The sequence below is a fragment of the Somniosus microcephalus genome, chromosome 8, assembly GCF_052327205.1.
Source record: "Somniosus microcephalus isolate GS21.2 chromosome 8, FLI_Smic_1.0, whole genome shotgun sequence".
Lineage (NCBI taxonomy): Eukaryota > Metazoa > Chordata > Chondrichthyes > Squaliformes > Somniosidae > Somniosus > Somniosus microcephalus.
In genome coordinates this window covers 133050492-133077999 of record NC_140994.1, presented here as the reverse complement: position 1 = coordinate 133077999, position 27508 = coordinate 133050492, and the positions used below count along the sequence as shown (strand labels likewise).

At 44.6% G+C, this 27508-nt stretch overlaps 1 protein-coding gene across 9 annotated transcripts in view; it reads right to left on the bottom strand.

The window, feature by feature from the left end:
• The window catches only part of LOC147113802 (B-cell receptor CD22-like), a 69290-nt gene that overhangs the window by 30117 nt on the left and 11665 nt on the right, over positions 1 to 27508 (bottom strand). For all 9 annotated transcript variants that reach the window (XM_085995132.1, XM_085995133.1, XM_085995130.1 and 6 more), the window contains 2 exons: positions 18395 to 18703; positions 9390 to 9668 (listed from right to left, as the gene is read on the bottom strand). In XM_085995132.1, the coding sequence (XP_085851258.1) occupies positions 9390 to 9668; positions 18395 to 18703 (588 nt within the window). The remainder of the gene's footprint in view (positions 1 to 9389; positions 9669 to 18394; positions 18704 to 27508) is intronic.

The window sequence follows — 27508 nt, the reverse complement described above, 5'->3', positions numbered from 1 at the left end:
AGAGCATACACTGGAATGGACTGAAGCTCAACAAAGCCAAGTGTCAGTTTGGCGTCCAGGAGGTCACTTTCCTAGGAGATAATCTATCTGGTAAAGGAATAGAGCCAGATATGGAAAAAGTAAACGCCATACTCAAAATGCCCCGACCCACTGACAAAAAAGTAGTGCTACGCATCATGGGGATGATAAACTTCATTGGAAAGTTCATTCCTAACTTGTCAGCCAAGACAGCCTGTCTGCGAGACCTGCTACATAAAACAAATGAGTTCGCATGGACAGAAAGACATGAACAAGAGTGGATAAACCTCAAAACAGTGCTGACAACCATACCTGTACTCACCTTCTTTGACCCAACCAAAAGAATCAAAGTGTCAACGGATGCATCAAAAGATGGCCTAGGTGCGGTCTTGCTACAAGCAGAGGGTGACAATTGGAAGCCTGTTGCCTATGCCTCCAGGTCTATGACTGATACTGAGTGTCGATACGCCCAGATTGAAAAGGAATGTCTAGGCTTGGTAGTTGGACTAGAAAAGTTTCATGGCTACATATATGGACTTCCCACCTTCACAGTTGAGACAGACCACAGCCCTCTGGTTGCCATCATAAAAAAAAACCTGAATGAGATGTCTCCAAAGATTCAACGACTCATGATGAAGCTGCAAAGATATGACTTTGAACTGATCTACACACCAGGCAAATACATAGTGTTAGCAGATGCACTATCCCGAGCACCCACAATGAGTCATGTGAGCTCTACTGAAGAAGACGTGGATGTTCATGTGAGTATGGTCACTGCTGCGCTGCCCGTGTCAGACACAAAATCAAAGCAAATAGCAGAAGAAACAGTAAAAGATACAGTATTACAAACAGTAATAGAGAACATTCATCATGGTTGGCCAAAAGGTTCCTGTCCAAAATATTTTCACATAAGGTCAGAATTGAGTGTTGCAAGTGGACTATTACTAAAACAGAACAGAATAGTCATTCCACAGGCTCTATGTCAAGACATGCTCAAAAGGATTCATGAGTGACACCTCGGAATTGAAAAATGCAAAAGGAGAGCAACAGACACTGTTTATTGGCCTGGCATAAATAAGGACATTGAGAACATGATAGGCAAATGTGAGACATGTCAGAAACACCAAAACAAACAAGCAAAGGAACCAATGATAGTAGCTGACATACCAACAGCACCATGGCAAAAGGTTGGTATGGACCTTTTTCATTTAAATGGTAAAGACTATCTAATAGCGATTGACTACTATTCTAACTATCCTGAGATGGCGCTGCTCTCAAGCACCACAGCAAGCAGTGTCATAATGCATGTGAAATCCATCTTCGCCAGACATGGAATTCCCAGGGTTGCCGTTAGCGACAATGGTCCGTGCTTCAACTGTAAGGAGTGGCAACAGTTTGCAGCACATTATGACTTTCAGCACATCACATCCAGTCCTTTGTATGCTCAGTCAAATGGTAAGACAGAGAAAGGTGTTCAAATTCTCAAGCAGCTACTGAAGAAAGCGACAGAAAGCAAGTCTGATCCTTATCTCGCCCTGCTGAGCTACCGAGCCTCCCCTTTAGACTGTGGTTCTTCACCTGCTGAACTACTAATGGGTCGCAAGTTGTGCACCACGCTACCCTGCTGTGCAAAAGAACAGCAAAGTGAGGAACTGAGACAGAGACTTCAACTGTTAAAGCTGAAACAGAAATCATACTATGACAAGTCATCCAAAACTCTAAAACCATTGACAAGGGATGGTGTTGTCAGGATTGAGGATCCAGATGCATGGAACAGGAAAGCTACAGTTCTTGAGGAAGTAGGACCAAGTTCATCCCATACACTGTTAGAACTGAGGAAGGACAGATTCTCAGGAGGAACCGCCGTTCCCTCCTAAAAACACAAGAGACTATTCAAGACCAGATTGAAGACAATGCTGCAACTGCATCTTGTCATTCACCGCCAGAACAATCTCATGAAGACATATCAGACTTACCCGTGTTGAGAAGATCCACATGTGAAGTAAAAAAGCCTGATAGACTTAGTCTTTGAGTACAATGTAACGCTTTGAAAATGTGTTGACTGTTTTGAAAATGTTTATGTTTATAGAGCACTAACAAAATTGTTACTGATATTATCTTTATTGTTTTCTTGAAAGTTGATTGATATTGAGTTTGTTAAACCTCAAAGAAAGGGGGATGTAATGATCAATAACATGTCATTCTATAGTGGACGCTAGGTGGAGCCATAGAGCTGTGTAGAGCTGTATATAGCTGTATGTATAAGACTACACTACCCAGCTGTATGTATATTAAGACTACATTACCCATGAGGCACTAGGCTACCCACAAGGCAGCAGTCAAGCTGGAAGACTCTACAGATACTGTACCTAGTCCACATGTGCTCAATAAAGTAACTAGCAAAAGCTAGCTGTGTTCATAATTAGAATGTCTATTTATTAATGAACATAAGACTCACTGCGTAAAAAAGTTTTTCCCTCATGTCGCCTTTGGTTCTTCTGCCAATCACCTTAAATCAGTGTCCTCTCGTTCTCGACCCTTCTGCCAATGGGAACAGTTTCTCTCTATCTACTCTATCTGGACCCCTCATGATTTTGAACACCTCTATCAAATCTCCTCTCAACCTTCTCTGCTCTAAGGAGAACAACCCCAGCTTCTCCAGTCTATCCACGTAACTGAAGTTCCTCATCCCTGGAACCATTGTTGTAAATCTTTTCTGCACCCTCTCTAAGGCCTTCATATACTTCCTTGATGGCTTTCCTACTTGTTGGATTTGTCCCTCTGCTGCCTCATTTTGCTGAAGCATGTATAGACGTTCTAGGCTATATCTTACAGCTCCCAACACAAGGGTAGGCCACAACTCTGTAAACAAGAAGGATTTTATGCTGAACTGTTTAATGTTTTATGGGCTGCTGATCCTATACATGTTAGTTATACTGGTACATTTTCAGATAGCTGGAATAGTAAGATGATTCTGAAACCAAGTTCACAAAATTAAACAAGTTATTTGATTGTTCAGTTTCTGCTATTTACCAGTTCAGAGTTAGTCGCTCTGGGGGAAAAGGTGGTCAAGTTTCTTGCTCAGATTTCAGCTGCTAACTCATTCCTTACCAATTGATTTAACCTGTTTTTGATTCATTCAAATTTAGCTTAATCAGAGATTTGATTAGTAAATTAACAGATTGGTCTTCATTTCAGCCAATCACTTAACGTTTGCTCTGTGGATTTTGGAGCTGTGACACCCTGAAGTGTGACAAAAAAAGGTGACTTTTCTGCAATCAGATATTCAGCTGTGACACTTTTGGCAGCCAGCAATAATATGAATGACAGGGCTAGACTCAAGACTTTAAATTATATAGATGGAGAAACACACCACCAATCATTGCTACATCTTAGCCAATCAACCAATGGAAATCGCTCAAAGAGCTCAGAGGTTAAGTGCACTGCAAGGAGGAAGGAAGGAAGATTTGCAATTATATAGCATGTTTCATGACCACAGGCCGTCCCAAAGTGCTTCACAGCCAGTGAAGTACTTTTGAAACATAATCGCTGTTATAATGCAGGGAAATGTGGCAGCCAAATTGCGCACAGTAGTCTCCCACAAACAGCAATGTGATAACAACCAGATCATCTGTTTTTGATCATGTTGGTTGAGGGATAAATGTTGGCCATGACACCAGGGAGAACTCCCCTGCTTTTCTTCGCATATTGCCATGGGATGTTTTACATTCAGCTGGGAGAGCAGATGGGGCCTCGGTTTAACGTCTCAACCAAAAGACAGACTGCATAATATGTAACTAAGTTACAAAGACCAGGAAGTCCCTTTATTCCCTTTATCATGCTGAAGTCCAGTCCCTGGTCTGTGTCAAGCTAGCTGACCTTAGGCTGAGAGGCAATGAGAGCATCACCATTGTCCTTAGTGGCCTGTCTATTCAGGGTCAAAATGAAGCATGGTTCCTGCTACAAACCATCCTCTCATGACTGATTCTGCAAAGATAAAGAACATCAGGTGATGTAAGGAGCATGCTTTGCCATAATGGCTTCCATGGTGGAATAGCTTTTCAACACTCGCTGTACAAGGAATAATCAAAGGTGAAGATTCTCAACTGGAATCGGGCTAATTTCAGTGAGTTGAAAATGTATCTGGCACAGGTGGATTGGCAGGTATGGTAGGTAAAACAGGAAATAAGCAATGGGAGGCCATCAAGGTGGAGATAGTTTGGGTACAGACTAAATACATTCCTATGAGTGGGAAAAAAAGGACATCCAGAGGAGTGCTGAGCTCACGGAAAGCAGCCAGTACCCTGTGGGGGGATTTCACGGGGGCCGGGGACAGCAACGGGGGCAGGTGCTGGCAGGTGGCCAGCAACAAAAATGGCCGCCCACCACCTCCCCTTTAACTAGCGTCGCCCCGGCCACAGCTAGGCCCCTGACCCCGGTGGACATAGCGTCCAGCAGTAAGTCGGGGGGTGCCACCCAATATTACAGCCTGGGCGCTAACGGTTAGCGCCGCCGCTAGCCTCCCACTAAATTTTGCGGGAGGCGTTAACGGTGCCGTGCCCAGGTGCTATTTGATTTGCACCCCATTAGCGCCCTCTTAGGGAGGTGCAAATCAACCGAATTTAGCCCCCCTTGACATTAAAATGAAACAGCAAAAAGAGGCTTATAATAAATGTAGGGAATCAAGCAGAATACAGAAAGTGCAGAGGAGAACTGAAAAAAGGAAATAAGAGGGGCTTAGATAGTACATGAGGCTGGGGTAGAGAAATTGTATAGGATAAAAACAAATAAAGAGGAGGTACTTAAAAGATTGGCAGCGCTCAAAGTAGAAAAGTCACCAGGTCCGGATGGGATGCATCCTAGGTTGTTCAGGGAAATAAGGGTAGAAATAGCAAAGGCTCTGGCCACAATCTTTCAATCCTTTTAGATATGGGAGTGCTGTGAGAGGACTGGATGGTTGCACATGTTACACCTCTGTTCAAAAAATGGGGAGAGGGATAAACCTGGTAACTACAGGCCAGTCAGCCTAACGTCGGAGGCGGGGAAAGTCTTAGAGACCATAATATGGGGCAAAATTAATTGTCACTTGGAAAATTATATGAGTTAATAACTGACAGCCAGCACAGATTTGTCAAAGGCAAATTGTGTCTGGCAAACTTGACTCAGTTCTTTGATCAAGTAACAGAGAGGGTTGATGAGGGTAGTACAGTTGATAAGGGTAGCGCAGTTGATGTGGTGTACATGGACTTTCAAAAGGTGTTTGATAAAGTGCTACATAATAGACTTGTTAGCAAAATTAAAGCCTATGGGATTACAGGGACTGTGGCAGCATGGATATGAAATTGGCTAAGAGACAGAAAGCAGAGAGTAGCGGTGAACAGTTGTTTTTCAGACTGAAGTGAAGTGAGCAGTGGTGGTCCCCAGGGGCCGGTATTAGAATCACTGCTATTTTTAATATATATTAATAACTTGGACTTTGGTGTATACAACTCATAATTTCAAAGTTTGCAGATGACAAAACTCTTAAGTGTAGTAAACAGTACAGAGGATATTAACAGACTTCAGGAGGACATAGACAAACTGGTGAAATGGGCAGACACATGGCAGATTAAATTTAATGCAGAAAAGTGTGAAATGATGCAATTTGGAAGGAAGGATGAGTAGAGGCAATAAAAACTAAATGGCACAATTTGAAAAGGGGTGCATGAAAAGAGAGACCTGGGATTCACATACATAAATCTTTGAAGGTGGCAGAACAAGTTGATAAGGCTGTTAAAAAAACTTGTGGGCTTTATAAATAGAGTTACAGAGTAAAAAAGCAAGTTATGCTAAACATTTATAAATCACAGTTAGGCCTCATCTGGGGTATTGTTTCCAATTCAGGCTACCACACTTTGGGAAGGCTGTCAAGGCCTTGGAGATGCTATAGAGATTTACTAGAATGGTACCAGGGGTGAGGGACTTCAGTTATGCAGAGAGACTTGAGAAACTGGGGTTGTTCTCCTTAGAGCAGAGAACATTAAGAGGAGAATTAATAAGGCGTTCAAAATTATGAATGGTTTTGATAGAGTAAACGAGGAGCAATTGTTTCCACTGTCAGGAAGGTCAGCAACCAGAGGACACAGATTCAGACAATTGGCAAACAAACCGGAGGGGAGATGAGAACTTTTTTTTTACCCAGCGAGTTGTTATGATCTGTGATTCACTGCCTTGAGTGGTGGAAGCAGATTCAATAATAACTTTCAAAAAGGAATTGGATAAATACTTGAAAAGGAAAAAACTGCAGGGTTATGGGGAAAGAACGGGGGAGTGGGACTAATTGGATAGCTCTTTCAAAGAGCCTTCACAGGCACAATGGGCTGAATGGCCTCCTTCTGTGCTGTATGATTCTATGATTCTAATGTCCACTGGGGCGATGACAGCTGCTGCTTCTCCCATATCTGAGTCAGCGCCTACCCGAGAGAAAGGCAAATAAGAGGAAAACAAATACCGACAGGTGTGCCCCAATCATGAAGGGAGGTCTCCTCATCCACGGGATCAATGATCAATCCAGGATTTTGACCCAGCAATGATGAAGGAATGGCGATCTATGTCCAAGTCTGGATGGTGTGTGACTTGGAGGGGAAACTGGAGATGATGGTGTTCCCATGCACCTGCTTCCCTTGTCCTTCTAGGTGGTGGAGGTCACAGGTTTGGGAAGTGCTGTCGAGGAACCCTTGATGAGTTACTGCATTGCATCCAGCGCAGAGTGAACCGAATTTCCATTTGAGAGTCCAAAATTGTTGTGTTGTAGCTCCTGGACTGATCCAGGGTCCCTTTAAGCCCCTGTACAGTACACAGTGCAAGAGCACTGCAAGAGGCAACCCAACTATGTGAATGATCCAATGATCTTGCTGTCTGGTGGGTCTTTTGCTCCCTGCTTTCTGACCAAAAGTGCCAAAGTTGGCGATGGTAAACAGGTCTCGCCAGTGGCATTGGGTCAGTCTTCCTTGTTCCGACCTCTCAGCGTACAGGTATGGGGTCAGCAATGTCATTTCCACATTGCCAACCTGAACAGATCATCCCCTGATGTCAGGCACAGTCTTCGACGAGGTTAGCAGGATCACCAACCCAACCTTGCATTTACTACACGTGGATGATGTTCCAATGAAAGCAATGCAAGAGTATTAAAGGGATATGAAACAGCATAATATTACGGCATAACCGCCTAACTGTGGTTTAACAACTGTCCCTTTAAATAATAGCTGCAGGGATGTATTTGATTTGAAACCAATTATTGTCTATAGTCTTTTTGACGAAACATATATTTTGTTCAAAAAGAAGGAAATGCATTTACATAGCCCCTTCTACGACCTCAGGGCATCCCAAAGTATGTTACAGCCAATTAAGTACTTTTGAAGTGTAGTCACTGTTGTATAGTAGGAAACATGGCAGCCAACTATCACAAAGCAAATTCCCACAAATAGCAATATGATAATGACCAGATAATCTGCTGTTTTAGCTATCTAGGTTGAGGGATAAATATTAATAATAATAATAATAATAATAATTCAACTTTATTGTCATTGCACAAGTACATGAACAACGAAATGTGATCTTGCAAGCTCCCATGACTGGGAGAAGCAAAGCCGCTGCGTCAGTGCGCGCCGCTATTCCATTTCCACCATTCCTCCTGTCCGACAATCTTCAGCCCAACGCCCGGGCCTGCTCACCAGCCGCTCCTCCTTCCGTGACCTTCTCACCAACCGCCCCTCCTCGGGGCTCCTTCCGTGACCTTCTGCACCTGGTCTTCCCTGATGGTCACCCCTCCAGGTACTAACCAGGCCTGGCTCTGCTTAGTTTCCAAGCCTTGCCCAGTGACCCTGTCCCTAGTCCCAGGAACAGGAATATTGGCCAGGACACCAGGAGAACGCCCCTGCTATTCTTCGAAATAGTGCCATGGGATCTTTTACGTCCACCTGAGAGGACAAACGTGGCCTTAGTTTAACGTCTCATCTGCAAGAAGCCACCTCCGACAGTGCAGCACTCCTTCAGTGCTGCACTGAAGTGTCAGCACAAGTCTCTGGGTTGGGACTTGAACCCACGACCACCTGACTCAGAAGTGAGAGTGCTACCGACTGATCTACAACTAACCTTACTCTGCAGCAAGTGCTGTCCATTGCACAGAGAGAGTTGTGTCATAAGTAACCTTTCCATTCCTAACCTAAGTGTGGTTGATACCATCACTGGATGGAAAGAGAAAGGAGTGTTCCAGTTCCTCTTCATTGTTACTCTTCAGCTTGATGGCTACTCATCGCAAGAATTATTTTTCATGTAGAATATGTATAAGCATAGGATTGTAATGGCTCTCACAAACCTTGGGGAAGTAGAACCTACCCTTTTAATACAAAACCAAATTTCTACTCAACAACAGGTGTTTATTTCCTTTGTCCGTCTTTCATTTTCTGCCCCAGTGCTGAGTTGAAAAGCTAGAAGTATTTGTGATTACAAAACTAAATGGGAGCAAAACAATATGGAGCAGAGTTCCCTATTACTATTCCTGGGTGTATTGGATCTGTTGGGTGCAGCGCAGAGAGGAAATTTGGGTTATTAGTTTGAGGCACGGAGGTGTGACATGTTGGTGTCATGGACTGGTTAGATGCGGAATTACCCAAGTGATTCTCTGTGGGATGAATTGCACATTTTAGCCGTGCCATCATGGGGGAAGTGAAAGTTGGACACTCCCAACCAAAACAAAGCTGCTGTCCCCAAATCCTCACTAAGGTGCTTTCTACACTTGACCAGATTCTTGGTCTTATCATGGGAGACACTCCCTATGACGCTCTCCACCTCCTATGACGCTCTCCACCCTTTCAGTCTTGATATCAGGAGCTGATCTCTGTGGCGACGTGGGGCTCTGCTGTGTAAGACTGTGCCCTGCAGTACAAACCCATTAGATGAGCTCCCAGCATTTACTCAAGCTGGCGGCCTCAAAATAAGTGGTGGCACTTTGGTAGATCCATTGCTGCCTGCTCATAGAGTGATACTGACAGAGGCTCACGGGCAGTTCTCAATACAACAACAACAATTTGCACTCAAAAGGCCATGGTCAGAAGACCTCAAGATGTGGGGGAGAGTCACATGTAAACCACACCAAGCAGGGGTGGCAAGTCCCCTTCTCTAAAAGACACGAGTCAGCAAGGTGGGTTTTTATCAACATCCCAGCATATTTCACGGTCACTTTTATGCTGGTGCCAGGTCGAACGTTACCAGATGTATTGTATTACAACTTGCACATAACGGGATACTAGTCCAGTACCATAACCACCACACTACCATACCCTCCAAATACTTCCCTTAAACTTTGGGAATACGAAAACCCAAATACTCACATTGCACATCAATTTCCACTTCTGAAGACAAACTGCTTCCCAAATAATTTGTGGCCATGCAGTTGTAGAATCCAGAATTTTTCCTTGATATTTTTTGGAATAATATATTGCTGCTTGCAGTATTCAGAATCTCTGTTTTATTTGTGGATCGGTCTTTCTTGTACCAGGTGTAGTTAGCTTCAGGGAAACTGTTGCCGACACACACAAGTGTAACGCAATCACCTTCTTTTATTTCTTCCTGTGATCCGTTCACGAGAAGGACTGTGTTTTTCGGAGGGTCTAGAGGTACAAAAAAACAATCACTGGTCAGTGAAATTTAAAGCATGTGAAACACTGCATTATAGCTATTGGGTGATGATATAATGGGGAATAAGAGGAGCCTGTTGTGGCTAGTGGTGTCAATCACCAAAATGGCAGTCATCGGTATAACTGCAGAAAAGTTTTGGATTCATTAAACTTAAAATTTAGATGTTTGTGATGCTCTCAATCCAGATTACACCAACTCAATTCCAGGGGCACCACTGCATATTTATACACAATACTCCACCTGTAGGTACCAGAAATACCATAGTATATATTTATATACAGAACACATCATCTGTAGGTACAAGGTATGTACCAGGGATACAACTTCTGTTTATATACAACCCACCAACTGTAGGTACCAGAATTACCACTCCTTGTTTATGCACATCACACCACCTGTAGGTTCAAGGTATACCACTACATAGAATTACATAGAATATACAGCACAGAAATAAGTCATTCGGCCCAACTAGTCTGTGTTTATACTCCACACAAGTCTCCCATTCCATCTACCTCATCTCAGCCTTTCAGCCTATCTTTCTATTCCCTTTTCTTTCATGCACTTGTCTAGTTTCCTTCTGAAAGCATCTAAGCCATTTGCCTCAACCACTTCCAGTAGTAGCGAGTTCTACATTCTAACCATTCTTTGAGTAAAGAAATGATTTCCTATTTCATTATTAGATTTATTAGTAACTATCTTGTATTTATGGCCACTAGTTCTGGATTCTCCCACAATTGGAAACATTCTCTCTTCTTCTACCCTTTCCAACCCATTCATAATTTTAAAGACCTCTATCAGGTCACCTCGAAGTCTTCTGTTTCCTAAAGAAAAAAGCCCCAACCTGTTCAATCTTCCCCGATACCTGTAATCTCTCAGTTCTGCTACCGTTATTGTAAATCTTTTTGCACTTTTTCCCAGTGCTTCTATGTCCTTTTAATAGGATGGAGACCAGAACTGTGCACAATATTCCAATGCGGTCTGACCAGGGCCTTGTACACGTTTAACATAACTTCATTACTTTGGAATTCTATACACCTAGAAATAAACCCCAGTGCTTTGTTAGCATTTTTAATTGCTTTGCTGATCTGTACCGTTGCTTTTAATGATTTGTTCACTTGTATCCCAAGATCCTTTTGCTCTTCTACCCTATTCAGTTTCTTATTTTCTAAGGTGTAAGTGATGTTTCTATTTTCCCTACCAAAGTGCGTCATCTCACATTTATCTACATTAAAGTTCATTTGCCAGTTACTTAACTGCCCAGTCTTCAAGTTTCCGAATGATTTCCTGTATTATGTTGCATTCTTCCTCAGTGTTAGCTATAATTGGTATCATCTGCAAATATTTATATTGAGTTACTTGTTTGTAAGTCCAAACCATTAATGTAAATTATGAATAAGAGTGGTCCCAGCACTGATCCTTGTGGAACACCGCTTTCTACCTTCCTCCAATCTGAATAACTAACCTTTATCCCTATGCTCTGCTTTCTATTTTTTTAGCCAATTTGCTATCAATTTAGCTATGTGTCCCCTGACTCCACATGCCCTAACCTTTGTCATGAGCCTACTGTGTGGTACCAAATCGAAGGCCTTTTGAAAATTCAAGTATATGATCTCTATCGCATTACCCTGGCCTGCTCTTTCCATTACCTCTTCAAAGAATTCTATCAGGTTAGTTAAGCATGAATTAGCCTTTCAGAATCATTGCTGACTATTTTGTTTTATATTTTCTGTCTCTAGATGCTCTTCTATCACCTCTTTTAGTATAGATTCCAGTATCTTTCCTATCACTAACATTAAGCTGACTGGTCTATAGGTCCCAGGTTTAGTTCTGTCTCCCTTTTTGTATATAGGAACAACATTTGCTGTCTGCCAGTCCTCTGGCACTATCCCCTCTTCTACGAAACATTTATATATAACCTAGTGTGTCTGCTATCTTCTCCCTAGTCTCCTTGCGTATGCGTGGGGCAATGACTATCTCCAACAAGCAAGAGTCTAAACACCGCCCCTTGACATTCAATGGCATTACCATCACCAAATCCCCTACCATCAACATCCTGGGGGTCACCATTGACCAGAAACTGGACCAGCCACATAAATACTGTGGCAACAAGAGCAGGTCAGAAGCTAGGTATTCTGCGGCGAGTGTCTCATCTCCTGACTCCCCAAAAGCCTTTCTACCATCTACAAAGCACAAGTAAGGAGTGTGATGTAATATTCTCCACTTGCCTGGATGAATGCAGCTCCAACAACACTCAAGAAGCTCAACACCATCCAGGACAAAGTAGCCCGCTTGATTGGCACCCTCTCTACCACCTTAAACATCAACACCCTCCACCACCAGCGTACCGTGGCTGCAGTGTGTACCATCTACAAGATGCACTGCAGCAACTCGCCAAGGCTTCTTCGGCAGCACCTCCCAAACCCGCGACCTCTTCCACCTAGAAGGACAAGGGCAGCAGACGCATGGGAACACCACCACCTCCAAGTTCCCCTCCAAGTCACACACCATCCTGACTTAGAAGTATATCGCCGATCCTTCATCGTTGCTGGGTCAAAATCCTGGAACTCCCTTCCTGACAGCAGTGTGTGAGTACCTTCACCGCACGGACTGCAGCGGTTCAAGAAGGCAGCTCACCACCACCTTCTCAAGGGCAATTAGGGATGGGCAATAAATGCTGGCTTTGCCAGCGATGCCCACATCCCATAAAAACGAATTTTAAAAAAATCATCCGGACCTGCAATTTTATCCTCTTTTAGTTTTGCTAGTTTGTCAATTATTTTCTCCCTTTCTATCCCAACTGTATTAATATTTTTTAAGCACATCCTCCAGTGAAGTGTTTACTTTGTTAGATTCTTTAGTAACAACTGAGGTGAAGTAGTTACTCAATACTTCTGAAGCAGCACTAGTTGATATGTTTATTAATAATGGGCCGTATTTTGCAATCCCTTCGAGGTGCGCACGTGCCCGTTGGGGCCGTGTAAGTGCCGGGTTTAGGCGTGTGAAGTGCATGCGCTAAAACCCGGCACTTGAGATCTGTCAAGAATCCTCTCAATTCCTTTAATCATCTTAAACATCTCAATTAGATTACCCCTTCATCTTCTATACTCAAGGGTATACAAGCCTAGTCTATACAACCCGTCCTCATAATTTAACCCTTTTAGCCCCAGTATCAATCTGATGAATCTGTGCTGCACCCCCTCCAAGATCAATGTATCCTTCCTGAGCTGTGCTTCCCAGAACTGAATGCTAATCTTTAAATGGGGTCTAACCACAGCTCTGTACAGCTGTAACCTAACTTCCACTCTTTGTATTCCAGCCCTCTTGAGGTAAAGGCCAACATTCTATTAGTCTTTTTGATTATTTATTCTACATGTCCATCAGTTTTTAGCAATTTCTGTACTTGGACCCCTAAATCTCTCTTATTCATAGTCCTTAGCCTCTCACCATTTAGAAAATACTCGGATTTATCTTTCTTAGGTCCAAAGTGGATGATCTCACACTTCCCCACATTGGACTCCATCTACCACAGTTTTGCCCATTCACTTAATTATATCCCTTTGCAACTTTCTGCTCCAATCTACACTATTTAATTGCTTGGTGTCATCATCTAAGTCATAGAAACATAGAAACATAGAAGATAGGAGCAGGAGTAGGCCATTCGGCCCCTCGAGCCTGCTCCACCATTCAATGAGATCATGGCTGATCATCCAAATTCAGTACCCTGTCCCTGCCTTCTCCCCATATCCCTTGATCCCTTTAGCCTTAAGAAATATATCCAACTCCTTCTTGAATATATTTAATGAACTGGCCTCTACTGCCCTCTGTGGCAGAGAATTCCACAGGTTCACCACTCTCTGGGTGAAGAAATTCCTCCTCATTTCAGTCCTAAATGGCTTACCCCTTATCCTTAGACTATGACCCCTGGTTCTGGACTCCCGGCCATCGGAAACATCCTTCCTGCATCTAGTCTGTCCAGGCCTGACAGAATTTTATAGGTTTCGATGAGATCCCCTCTCAATCTTCTAAACTCCAGTGAGTATAAGCCCAATCGACACAACCTCTCCTCATACGTCATTCCTGCCATCCCAGGTATCAGCCTTGTGAATCTTCGCTGCACTCCTTCCATGGCAAGAACGTCCTTCCTCATTTATAAATATAGTGAAAAGCTGAGGCCCTAGTACATAGCCCTGTTGGACTCCACTAGCCACATCCTGCCAATTTGAGTATATACCCATTATCAATGTTCCCTCTCATTTTTTTGGGCGCTGTGCGGCCCCTTTAAGGGGCTGTGCAGGCCATTTAAAATATGGTGCATGCGCGGTTTTTACATTGAAAAGCAGGCATGCAGGTTGCACGGGATCCCTGGAGTGCTGCACGGCCGCGCAGCTTAAAGGGAACGTTGCCCATTATCCCTACTCTCTGTCTACTACTTCTTCACCAACTCCCTATCTAAACCCATAGGTTGCCTCCAATTCCATGCAGTCTCATTTTTGTTCACAATCTCTTATGTGGAACCTTATTGAATGTCTCCTGGAAGTCTATATAAATCATGTTTTTGACCTTCTCAGAAAATTTCTTAGATATGATTTACTCTTTATAAATCCATGCTGGATCTCTCTGATCAGTTTATAATTGCTCAAGTGCTCAGTCATTATGTCGCTAAAAACAGATTCTAGTAACTTCCCAACAACAGATATTAAACTAATAGGGGGCTAAGTTCGATAAGGCCCAAAAACGGGCGCAGGGATCGCGATGTGCGATCTGTCCGTGCCCATTGAAAGTAATGCAGGCAGCACGCAAAATTTGTGCTGCTTGCTAATTAACGCGATTGAAGCACTGAGCCCTGCGCTGAATGTGCTGCTGGTTGGTTCAGTGCTGAGCATGGGACCCAATTTCGTTGGAAGTCTGATGTCTATGTTGAAATGTTGTCTGCACTTCTTAAAGGGGAGGTGCATTCTGAAAGAAGCACCTCAGTCTTAGTGGAGTTAAGGAAAGGGGAAGGTACTAATGTCACAACAGGGCAGTGAAAGGGCACCTTGGTTCTTGGACATAGCACTAGAGGCCTTAGTGCAGGGGGTCGATAGGAGGAGACAGGTCCTCTACCTGCAGGAGGCCAGGGGGCCCTCCAGACAGACTGTACGAAGGCAGTGGGAGCAGATTGCTGAAGCAATCAGTGCCACCAGTCTTTCTCCCAGGTCCTGGATCCAGTGCCGCAATAAGTTTAATGCCCTCACACAAGTGGTCAAGCTCAGTGAGTGCATCGTCAAATGCCATATCCTATCAACTGCACCACTAGCCTCACACGCGGCTCAATGCACCACACGCCCATCAATTACCTACCAACAATCTCTAGCAATCATGACTCATAGCTCACAATCATAGCTTCACCTCACCCTCACACACTTACCTATGTTGCAAGCCTCACACCCACATCTCTCACCTTGCACACAATGGCAGCTATTCAACCATGATTGGTGCATCACCCAAACACATTGCACTACACTCACTGACGCACTTCCCTTTCTCTTGCAAGTCAAGGTGGCACATAACCGGGAGGGGGCGGGCACTGCTGCAGAACCTGACGCAGCTGGAGGAGACAGTTCTGGATATAATTGGAGGGGCCGTCACTGAGGCCGTGGTGATCGGCGAGGCTGAAAGCATTGATGATGATGGTATGCTCATACCTAATCCTTCTTCTCACATCCCACTTCCCCCTCATCCCTCATCCCACACTCTTCTCATTTACAAGCTGCTGATGGTGCAAACATGCATAACTTGATTTCCCCACCATTCCCCTCACCACAACCTGACCCTTACGCCTTTCTCCTTTCAGATACCCAAGAACTCCAACCAACCCAGACAGTGCATGAAGAACTAGAGGAGGAGAGTGATAGAGAAGAAGAGACACTGTCTCGATCTGACACTCCCAGACACCAGCTCAGAAAATGGCACAGTGCGAACTTTAGAGGGTAATATCGAGGCAAGATCTGCATGTGGTGAGTCACTGGGCACGTGGGCTGCAGCGAGGGCAGGGGGAAAGGGTAGCACAGCTGCCAGGTCCTCAGAGAGCGAGGTCACACACGGAAAGTCAGCAGCCTTCCACCAGCCATGCTGCAGCCACTGTGGTAGCACTAAGATAGGCCAAGGCACACAAAAGACAGACTCTAAGGGAATGTACAAGGGTGATTAGTTGACTTTGTAATGTCGTTTTGGAATTAATCATTTATAAATTATGTTTGGAACGTTTGCTTTGTGGTGGCTTTTATTTCAGCATTCTGGTCAAGAGGACGTTGTGCTGTTCCATGACAGAGTGAATGGTAAGGTGAGGAAGTGGTGAGCAACAGGGATCTGGGGATTCATTCAGGGGAGCCTGATGAGGCACTCACGGAAAGACTGTCCGGAACGGGGATTTGCAGGCTGCCCCCTCCCTTCCTCCTCCTCCTTCTGAGGTGGTCGCGGAACCTGTGGTGGCAAGGGCTGCACACTCATGTTGGTCAAGTTGTGGAGGATGCAGCAGACCACTACGAATTGAGACACCCACTCCGGTGAGTACTGAAGAGCTCCTCCCAAGCGGTCAAGGTTCATGGTGGCAGCATGGCTGTCATTATATGATTGCTGGCCACGAGTGCTGGGGTTGTGGAGGGAAGTCATCAGCCATGTGTAGAGCGGATAGCCCTTGTCAACTAACAGCCACCCTTGGGTTCGGCGTGGTAGCTGGAAGGTTTCTGGCACAGCTGACGGGCGCAGGATAAAGGCATCATGACTGCTGCCAGGATACCAGGCATTCACCATCATGATGTGCAGACTGTGGTCGCACATCAACTGCACATTAAGTGAGTGGTGCCCTTTGCGGTTATGGTACAGCTCAGCATTGACATGTGGTGCCCGCAAAGCCACATGTGTGCAGTTGATGGCGCCCTGCACTATGAGGAAGCCCGATATCCTGGCAAAGCCACATATGCGCTCCTCCTGCTGATCCCTGTTTAGAAAGAAGACAATGTAGTCCTTTCTCCTAGAGTACAGAGCCTCTTTGATCACCCGGATGCAGCGATGGATGGTTTGCTATGTCGCCTGTTCCAGCCTGGAAGGATCTGCTGGTGAAAAAATTCAGGGCCACGGTCACCTTGAGGGCAACTGGCAGGGCCGTTGTTGCTCTGTTCTGAGGCTGCAGATCTGGTTCCAAGAGGTGGCAGAGTTCTGGGACCGCCTCCTTGGTGAAGCGGAGCAGCCAAACACACTGCTCCTGGCTTAGGTGCAGGTAGGAGAAGACCCTAGGTGGGTAAGGCCTCCTGCTGAGAGCCCGCCTCCCCCTCCTCCTCCTCCATTTGTGAGCAGCTTGTCTTTGTTGCCTCTGCTCCATCTCCCTGTCATGCTGCAGCACGAGGGGAACTGCAAATAGATTCCCCATGACTGGGAGCAAGTGGTGTACTCAGAGGCCTTCCAGGAGCAGCCAACACCTTCCCAATGTCCAGCAGCACTCCCTTCACACTTTAACACTTTTGAAATGTCTTCCAGCAAGCCAGTATTCATATAAACTCTGCAAGAGACAGTGCAAGAGAAATAATCAACTTACCTGCAAGTTGGATGTATCCCTTTAAATAGCGCTGGTGAGGGGTCCTGCGTGCAGCTGAACACACGTTCAACCATGCCTGTTTAGAAACGGCGTTGATTGGAGCAGCAACGCCAAAAATGGCAGGTCGTGCATCAAATCAGCGTTACATGGTCTCATGATCTCATTGAATGGCGGAGCAGGCTCGAAGGGCCGAATGGCCTACTCCTGATCCTATCTTCTATGACTGATGTCACAATCTGCCTACTCTGCATACTGCCGATGCACGCAGGTCCCTCCCACGCTATTGCCCTCACCAAGATGGTGAACAGTGCGGGCCGTGTCGGAAGTGGTCAGAAACGAGGTGGCCACCATTTTCTTCTCCAAACCGGCCTTAACTACCGGTGCTAAATTGCCAAATATCACAGCCATAGACCTATAATTTCCTATCCTTCTCAAATAATGGAATGGCATTGGAAATTTTCCAATCCAAAGGGACAATTCCAGAATTAAGAGAGTTTTGGAAGATCATGACTAGAGCATCTACAATTTCCTCACCTACTTCTTTTAATACCACCTGTCAGTATCAGGAATACCACTGCATATTTATACATAACCCACTACCTATAGGTACCAGGGAAACATTGCATGCTTATACATAACACACTGCCTATAGATACCAGAGATATATATTCCTCCTTCCTTGCTCCCTCCTTCCTTTCCTTTCTCCCTCCCTTCCTCTTTTCCTCCACACTTCATACCTGCCTGCTTGCTTTCTTACTTCCTCCTTCCCTGAGTTCCTTCCTCCTTTCATTGTGTCCGATTTCCTTCTTCCTCTCTCCTTCTATCCATCCCCAAAGCTATCCCCTGTCTTTTTGACCACAATAAATAGGGGAACCTCCCCAGCACTAAAAATCAGTGTGCAATGTGACTAATCAGGTGACAATAGTCCCAGCGTTTAAAGAAAACCTTTGTCCTTTTTCTCTACATTGATCAATTATAGATTTACAAGATCAATCCCTTTCATGATATTACTCTTGTTTAACCAAACCATTAATAGTCTTTACAGAAGACCTTGTAACCAGTACCATTATTGCGCCCAAGGCTTTGTTTGTAATTGAGAGTCATTTAAAAGCCGTGTGAACTTACATCTTATTTGCAGTGTTAAGTAGGTTTCATCTGAATATGGGTATGGTATGTAATTAACCATACATTTGATGAGCTGGTTGTGATGCTGGTAAGATGGGATGAATGCAAAATTACTCGTGAGTGACCAGGAGTATCCAGCCCACTGTTCTTCGGTCCTGGGAACCCATTCTGTCAGATCAGTGATACCATCCCAGCTCAGAGTGGCTCTCCCCCTTTGGTCAATGTTGGTGGAAGAACACGTCAAAGTCACCATCTCGTCACCTTCAAGTACTTCTTCCGGGACAGATATATATGGTTTCGTAGGGCGACCTGTACAGTAGGAAAATAAAGCAAGCTTACAGAACGAATACTTCAGAAAACTTATAAGTCAGAGAAAGAAGGAAGAATTGTGCAATATCATTCCCAGTTCCCAACAGGCAATGTGTGTACAACAGATGTCTCTACATGGATCTGGTAGTTTAGTGGTTTGGTATCAGATGAGTGTACCAGCGGTTATCCCTATAATATTGCCAGTCTCCGCCCCTGCCTCAGTCCATCTGCTGCTGAAACCTTGGTCCATGTGGCCAACTCTTAATACCCTCTGAAGTTGCCTAGCAAGCCACTACTGATGACAATAAATAAATCACCCACATCCCGAGAATCAAAGACAAAAACATTCAGCACCAACTGAGACTGAAGGTTAGAAATGAGAATTGAAATGGTGGACAGTGGAATCTCAAATAAATGAGTTAGGCATTGAACAGCCCAATATCTCAAACAGAGACTCTAATCCACAGATTCACTCTAAGAGGTCACAGGTTGGCTGGTGTGGGAAGTGGAGCAATGCGATGCTGGCACAGTAAGGTGGGGGTGCTTCTGAGTATGACAGAGTTAAAGGGAGCGCTACTCTGTGACCGAGATAGTCCGATCGGGACTGCCCGATGTTCCGGCATAAATCAGTTGGCTCAGTTTGGATTTCTGATCCACCATAACCTTAGCGCCCAACCCACTTTCCACCGCCATTTCCAAATGGCCAGCGGAAGCGCGCACCTACAACAGGAGGGTACCTCATTTAAATATGAACATGGTGGCAGGGATGTCCTGCATGTCATTTCCCAATGTTCTGGTGTGCAAAACAAGGGGGGAGAAATTGGGTGGAGCCGCAAATGGGGCGCCAAGCTCGCCTGGGCGCCAGATTTTGCGCTGCGATCGGAGCAGCAGCGATCGCCGGAAATTCAGCTTGAGCGCCCCAAGAGAGACACAAGGCGAGGCTCGAGGTGCTCCGCGTCCCTCTTAGGGCGCTGAAACTGAATATCGCAGCGCAACGTGCCGCAGCGCCACACGCTGCAGCATGGCGCGCTGTGGTACTGCAAGCCTTCCTCCCATTCTTAAGGGGGAGGGACCTGCACCAGCGCGATGAGCGATCGTGAGTGCCGGCAAAAGAGCCCGGCATCGAGGAGAAATGCTGGGCTCTCGGAAAACAGCCGGCATTGCCACGGGGGGAGAACAGGAGGCCGGGGACGGAGGTGCTGGCAGGCGGCCGCTGAAAAAAACGGCCACCCCGCACCTCCACCTTAATTTGCACCACTGCCGCCACAGGTAGGCCCCGTGAACCGGGCGCGATTAGCGAGCGGCGCTACAGAGGCGGTCGCTGCCAAGTATTGCGATCGGGGCGGTAGCGGGGCGCTGCGCACACCGATGACATAATCGGTGGCGGTGCAGCGCAACAGGCTAATGCTGCCATTAGCGCCCCAGCTAAATATCGCGGGAGGCGTGGCCAGTGGCGCTAAAGCCACTGAGTGCCCTCTTTAGGCGCTAACTGGTGGTGCAGCCCACCGAATTTCTCCCCCAATGATTCTTAATTAATTCTACGTGAATTAGCTATCCAGCTGTGCTACATATACTCAAGAGTATTCAAAAGACACAGTTATGTTAAGGAAAGGCTCCTATTCCCAGAAGCAGCTGACAAAAAGCCACCTCTAATATACATAAATGCCTGAACAGTCCTAATGTTGGATGGATGCTTCATTGGAAGCATCCCTAATCACAGTGCCCCATGGTACTGAATGAAAGCAGGCTTGCCAGGGTGTCCAACCACACAATGTACCCTCATTGGTCGCAGTTGCCAAATTGCCACCAACCACATCTGCAGACATTGTTGGACATACCTGGTGTTGACTGTGGGGAACTATCTTCACAGGGTGTGGGTCAGCAGAGGCCTAGATGCAGGGCTGTGCCATCTAGTACTAGGACACCTGTAGTTACCATGCGGCTTGGAACTGGCACAGCCAATGACAGTGCCAATTAGCTGCAGATTTTAACCCGTCTCAATCTCCTGGCCCGCACTTTGAAACGCTGACCTAGGCAGATGGTGGCATCGGATGGCAAAGAGGTCCACCCGCCTCGCAATGCCAGCTCATGCAGCACCTCCCCCACTTCAACAGCTGCTAAACAGGGCCAAACAGGATGCCTGGCTGCACTGTCGTTTGATGAGAAGTTGGACCTGGGGTTTCCCCTCTTGCCTGTTGCTTCTTAAGTCTTGGCTGATGGGTTGAAATGCTTTTTTGAGCCTTTCTAAAGAATTTTTGCCGCACTATTGTGCCACTTTCCTTTAATTGTCCCCATGCCTTTAAATTCGACCCTCGCACAATTTTCTGCACCTGTCACTTCCATGCCCGCCCACATCTGAAATCTAGAGCCGTGCTAATGAGCTGACCGAGGAAAATGGTGTGCAAACAGTATACTCCCAGTCGATTCCGTCTGCTTCTAAACATTCGGGTCAACGAAATATTGCCATTGTCTTTGGTCCCCGCCACAAACTCTGTTCCCTAGCCACCGACTCCATCCCTCTCCCTAGCATCTGTCTGAGGCTGAACCAGACTGTTTGCAACCTTTGTGTCATATTTGACCCTGAAATGAGCTTCCGAACACACATCTGTGCCGTAACTAAGACCGCCTACTTCCACCTCTGTAACATCGCCCATCTCTGCCCTTGCCTCAGCTCATCTGCTGCTGAAACCCTCATCCATGTCTTTGTTACCTCAAGACTTGACTATTCCAATGCACTGTGGTGATTATTCTTTATGTTTAGTAAGAAGTATTGTGATTGGTTGTTTGTTCCTGCCTTGGGATATATGCTGTAATCTCATTGGTAGTTGATGTCATGTGATTTGTGGTGGCCATCTTAAATTCAGTTCTTTCCAGCCTTTAGTTGGGACTGGGTGTTGAAGATGTGCTACAGGATTTTTAAGTTAATAAAGCCTAGATTAGAAAGGCAAATCTATTCTTCATTTCAATTTATTAACTTTATGTCAGAATGGAGCGATATCTTCAACCAGAACGATTCAATGCTGACCCTAATTCTGCAGGAGTGGATGATAAATGGAAACATTGGTATTGTACATTTAAAAACATTTTGGGCGTGTTGGATCAAGAGTCTCTAAACAAGCTGAATATGTTGATCAACTACATTGCTCCGGATGTGTATAAGTACATTTTGGACTGTAAAACTTACGAAGTGGCTATTTCTACATTGGAAAAGATTTTTGTTAAACCAAAGAATGAGGTATTTGCACGTCACCTTCTATCTGCCCGTAGGCAGCAGGTGGGAGAATCTTTGGATACTTATTTACAAGCACTTCGGTGCCTTAGTGTTAACTGTAATTATAAGGCCGTGACGGCTGAAGAATATAAGGAAGAATCGGTACGGGATGCTTTTATTAATGGATTACTGTCTAGATCAATTCGTCAGCGGTGGTTAGAAAATAAGACTTTGGATCTTAAGAGTGCTTTTGAGCAAGCTTCTACATTGGATGTGGCTCAGAGAAGTTTGGATTCTTATGCTCTTTTTAATCGGCCTGTGACTGTGGTTTCGGCAGTTCCGGATGAAAAGGAATTATGTGGACTTAATAGGAGTGGTTTACTAGATTCTGAAACAGTTTCTACTTCAGCGGCTGTTGCCTCTAGGATTCAGAAGTGTTATTTTTGTGGGAACGTCCGGCACCCTCGTCTGAAGTGTCCTGCTCGGGAGGCTGTGTGTAGTAAATGCGGCAAGAGAGGTCATTACGCACGTGTGTGTAAATCATTAGGTTCAATTACCTCCTCTGTGACTATTCAGCCTTTAGATAGGGCGTTTATTGCATCAATTTCTGCTGCATTTGCTCATGGCCTAAACAAAGCTATAGTTACGGCCCAAGTTAATGGGTTGGAAGTGAAGGCCCTTATAGATACGGGCAGTACCGAGAGTTTTATAAGTCTTCAGTTTGTAAAGGAGAAGCATTTGAACATTTCGCCTGTTTCCTATCAGGTGTGTATGGCTCAGACGACTCTCACTTCACAAGTAGCTGGTTGTTGCCTTGTGAAATTGATTCTTCTAGGTAATACGTATACTGATATACGCCTATCTGTTTTGCCTAATCTCTGTGTGGATATTTTGATTGGCCATGATGTGCTTCAGTTACACGAGTCTCTCAGTCTTTCATTTGGCGGGACTAAGCCACCTTTATCTATTTGTGGATTAACCTCTTTATCCATTTCTCCATTATCACTTTTTTCCAATTTGATGCCGGATTGTAAGCCAATTGCTACCAAGTCAAGAAGGTATAGCAGTCAGGATAGAGAATGTATTAATTCTGAAGTTCAACGTCTCTTATTGGAAGGAATCATTGAACCTAGTTGTTCGCCTTGGCGGGCACAGGTAGTTGTCACGACTAACGAGAGACATAAGAAACGAATGGTGATAGACTATTCCCAAACTATTAATAGGTATACTCAATTAGATGCGTACCCTTTGCCTAAGATTGATGAGCTTATCAATAAAGTATCTCAGTATAAGGTTTTTAGCACTATTGACCTAAAGAGTGCTTATCATCAGATTCCTATTGTTAAGAAGGATCAACCATATACGGCCTTTGAGGCTGGTGGAAAGCTGTATCAGTTTTGCGGAATACCATTTGGTGTTACTAATGGTGTTGCTTGTTTTCAACGGGCAATGGATGCTTTTATAAGTGATAACTCTCTCTCTGACACCTTTTCATACTTAGATGACATCACGGTGTGTGGCAAATCAAGGGTGGAGCATGATTCTAATTTAGAAAGATTCCTTCAAGCTGCGGAAAAAGTTGGTTTAACTTTCAATAAAGAGAAGTGTACCTTTTCGACCACTGAGGTAAATCTACTGGGGTACATTATCTCGGGAAACAAGATTAAACCAGACCCAGAATGTCTGCGACCATTGATTGATTTACCTTGTCCTACTAATTCTAAGGCTTTGCAATGAGTTGTTGGACTGTTTTCTTACTATTCTAATTGGATTGCAAATTTTTCACAGAAGATCCGGCCTCTTATTCGGGTTATGACATATCCTCTATCATGGGAGGCCAGGACGTGTTTTGATAATTTTAAAAAGGATATCCTTGGAGCAGTTGTGCATTCTATTGATGAGCAGGTTCCTTTTGTGATTGAGATGGATGCTTCTGATTTTGCAATTGGGGCTACTCTGAACCAAAATGGAAGACCTGTGGCCTTTTTCTCACGTACCTTGAATAATAGTGAAAAAAGGCATTCTTCAATAGAGAAAGAGGCGTATGCAATAGTAGAAGCACTGCGTAAATGGAGGCATTATTTATCGGGGCGACATTTTACGTTGGTAACTGATCAAAAGTCTGTGTCCTTTATGTTTGATGTCAAACATTTTGGAAAGATTAAGAATGATAAAATAATGAGGTGGAGCATTGAGTTGGCATGTTACCATTTTGATATAGTTTATCGTCCGGGGAAGGATAATGTTGCTGCTGATGCGCTGTCGAGGGCTTATTGTTCTGTGATTCATGGAGATACGCTTGTTAATCTTCACAATGCCTTATGCCATCCTGGGGTTACGAGGATGATACACTTCGTACGCAGTAAGAATTTGCCCTTTTCAGTTGAAGACGTCAAGCGGATGACTTCATCATGCTCTATCTGTGCTCGGTGTAAACCGAATTTCTTTAAGCCTCAACGAGCTCATCTTATAAAGGCTACTTCTCCTTTTGAACGTTTGAGCGTCGATTTCAAGGGGCCTCTTCCTTCAACTACTCAAAACCGATATATATTTACTGTTGTGGATGAGTTTTCAAGGTTCCCTTTTGCTTTTCCTTGCGCAGATGTATCAGCTGCTACAGTTATCAAATGTCTGACTCAACTTTTTGTCATCTTTGGGATGCCTGTGTATATCCATTCGGATCAGGGAAGTTCTTTTATGTCTTCCCAGTTGAAGGAATACCTTCAGAGTCAGGGAATTTCTACTAGCAGAACTACCCCGTATAATCCCCAGGGTAATGGACAGTGCGAACGATACAATGGGGTGATCTGGAAGGCAGTTATGTTGGCTTTGACATCCGGGGACCTTAAGAATACACAGTGGGAAATGGTACTGCCTGATGCCCTGCATTCCATTAGATCATTGCTTTCAACGGCTACTAATGTGACCCCCCATGAAAGGCTCTTTAACTATCCACGGAGATCTACTACGGGATATTCGGTACCTTCATGGCTTACTATGCAGGGACCTGTGCTGCTTCGATGCCATGTTAGATTGTCAAAATATGATCCTTTAGTGGAGGAGGTGGAGCTGTTGGAGGCAAATTCCCAATATGCTCATATTCGATTCCAAGATGGGAAAGAAAGTACCGTTTCAATTAAAGACTTGGCTCCTTGTGGTGGCCAGCCCTCTTCTGAGGGTATTAACAATAGTCATGATTCAGATAATGTGGATGCTGTTACAGATACTACGAATATTTCCAATCCGACTGCAGATAATTATACTTCTATTAGTCAGCCCTCGATGGATGTTCATGACCGTCCCAGTTTACCTCCTGATGGGGTTTCTAATCCGGAAACCGTTGAAAACCGGGATATGGATAGCCTTCCTGCAGAAGATACTTCTGTGTCTCCTGGTGTGGGAGGGCAAGGAATTTCACCAAGGTTGAGAAGGTCGACACGAACAAGATATCCGGTCGACTGATTGAAAATGGACTTTTAAATTGATAGTAATGTTTTAAAATTATTGAAATATTATATTATATTGTTTTAGTTGAGAGATACTTAATACTTATGTGCAATGTTACTAATTGTTGTTGCTCACTTAGTATTGTGTCATGTTGAATAGTTTTATTTTGTCTGTGCATAGTTTTAGTTGTAAATAATTAATTATTAATTGTAAAGGTTATTTAGGTTGGAGTATATTTTAAAAGGAGGGGTGAATGTGGTGATTATTCTTTATGTTTAGTAAGAAGTGTGATTGGTTGTTTGTTCCTGCCTTGGGATATATGCTGTAATCTCATTGGTAGTTGATGTCATGTGATTTGCGGTGGCCATCTTAAATTCAGTTCTTTCCAGCCTTTAGTTGGGACTGGGTGTTGAAGATGTGCTACAGGATTTTTAAGTTAATAAAGCCTAGATTAGAAAGGCAAATCTATTCTTTATTTCACGCACTCCTGGCTGGCCTCCCATGTTCTACCCTTCGTAAGCTTGAGGACATCCAAAACCCTGCTGCCTGTATCCTAACTCACACCAAGTCCTGTTCACCCATCACCCCTGTGCTCGTTGACCTACACTGGCTCCCAGTTAAGCAATGCCTATATTTAAAATTCTCATCCTTGTTTTCAAATCCCTCCATGGCCTCGCCCCTCCCTATCTCTGTAATCTCCTCCAGCCCCACAACCCTCCTCTAATTCTGGCCTCTTGAGGATCCCTGATTATAATCACTCAACCATTAGTGGCTGTGCCTTCAGCTGCCTAGGCCCTAAGCTCTGGAATTCCCTCCCTAAACCTCTCCGCCTTGCTACCTCTCTTTCCTCCTTTAAGACGCTCCTTAAAACCTACGTCTTTGACCAAGCTTTTGGGCATCTGCCCTAATTTCTCCTTGTTGACTGTGGTTCAGTTGGTAGCACACTCGCCTCTGAGTCAGCAGGTTGTGGATTCAAGTTCCACTCCAGGGACTTGAGCACATAAAGCTAGGCTGACACTCCAGTGCAGTGCTGAGGGAGTGCTGCACTGTCAGAGGTGCCGTCTTTCAGATGAGACATTAAACTGAGGCCCCGTCTGCTCTCTCAGATGGATGTAAAAGATCCCATGGCACTATTTCGAAGAAGAGCAGGGGAGTTATTCCCGGTGTCTTGGCCAATATTTATCCCTCAACCAACATAACAGAAACAGATTATCTAGTCATTTTCACATTGCTGTTTGTGGGATCTTGCTGAGCGCAAATTGGCTGCCGCATTTCCTACATTACAACAGTGACTACACTTCAAAGGTACTGCATTGGTTGTAAAGCACTTTGGGATGTCCTGAGGTCGTGAAAGATGCTATATAAACACATGTTCATTCATAGAATCATAGAATAGTACAGCACAGAAAGAGGCCATTTGGCCCACCGAGTCTGCGCCGGCTCTTTTGAAGAGCAATCCAGTTATTCCCACTCTCCCACTCTTTCCCCATATCCCTGCAATTTTTTCTCCTTCAAGTATTTATCTAGCTCCCTTTTGAAGGCTTCTATTGAATCTATAACCATCACCCGACCAGGCAGTGCATTCCAAATCCTAACCACTCATTGCATAACAAAGTTTTTCCTCATGTCACCTCTGGTTCTTTTGCCAATCACCTTAAATCTGTGCCCTCTCGTTATCGACCCTTCAGCCATTGGAAACAGTTTCTCTTTATTTACTCTATCCAAACACTTCATGATTTTAAACACCTTTAACAAATCTCCTCTTAGCCTTCTCTGCTCGAAGGAGAACAACCCCAGCTGCTCCAGTCTATCCATGTAACTGTAATCCCTCATCCCTGGAACCATTCCAGTAAATCTCTTCTCTACCCTCTCCAAAGCCTTCATGCCCTTCCTAAAGTTTGGTGCCCAGAATACTTCAGCTGGGACCAAACTAAGTTATATCGATTTTGCAAAACTTCCTGACTTTTGTACTCTGTGCCTCTGTTTATAAAGCCCAGGATCCCATATCCTTTATTAACTGCTTTGTTAACCTGTCCTGCCACCTTCAAGGATTTGTGCACAAGCACCCCCAGGTCTCCCTGTTTAAAATTGTACCATTTAGTATGTATGGTTTCTACTCATTCTTCCTACCAAAATGCATCACCTCA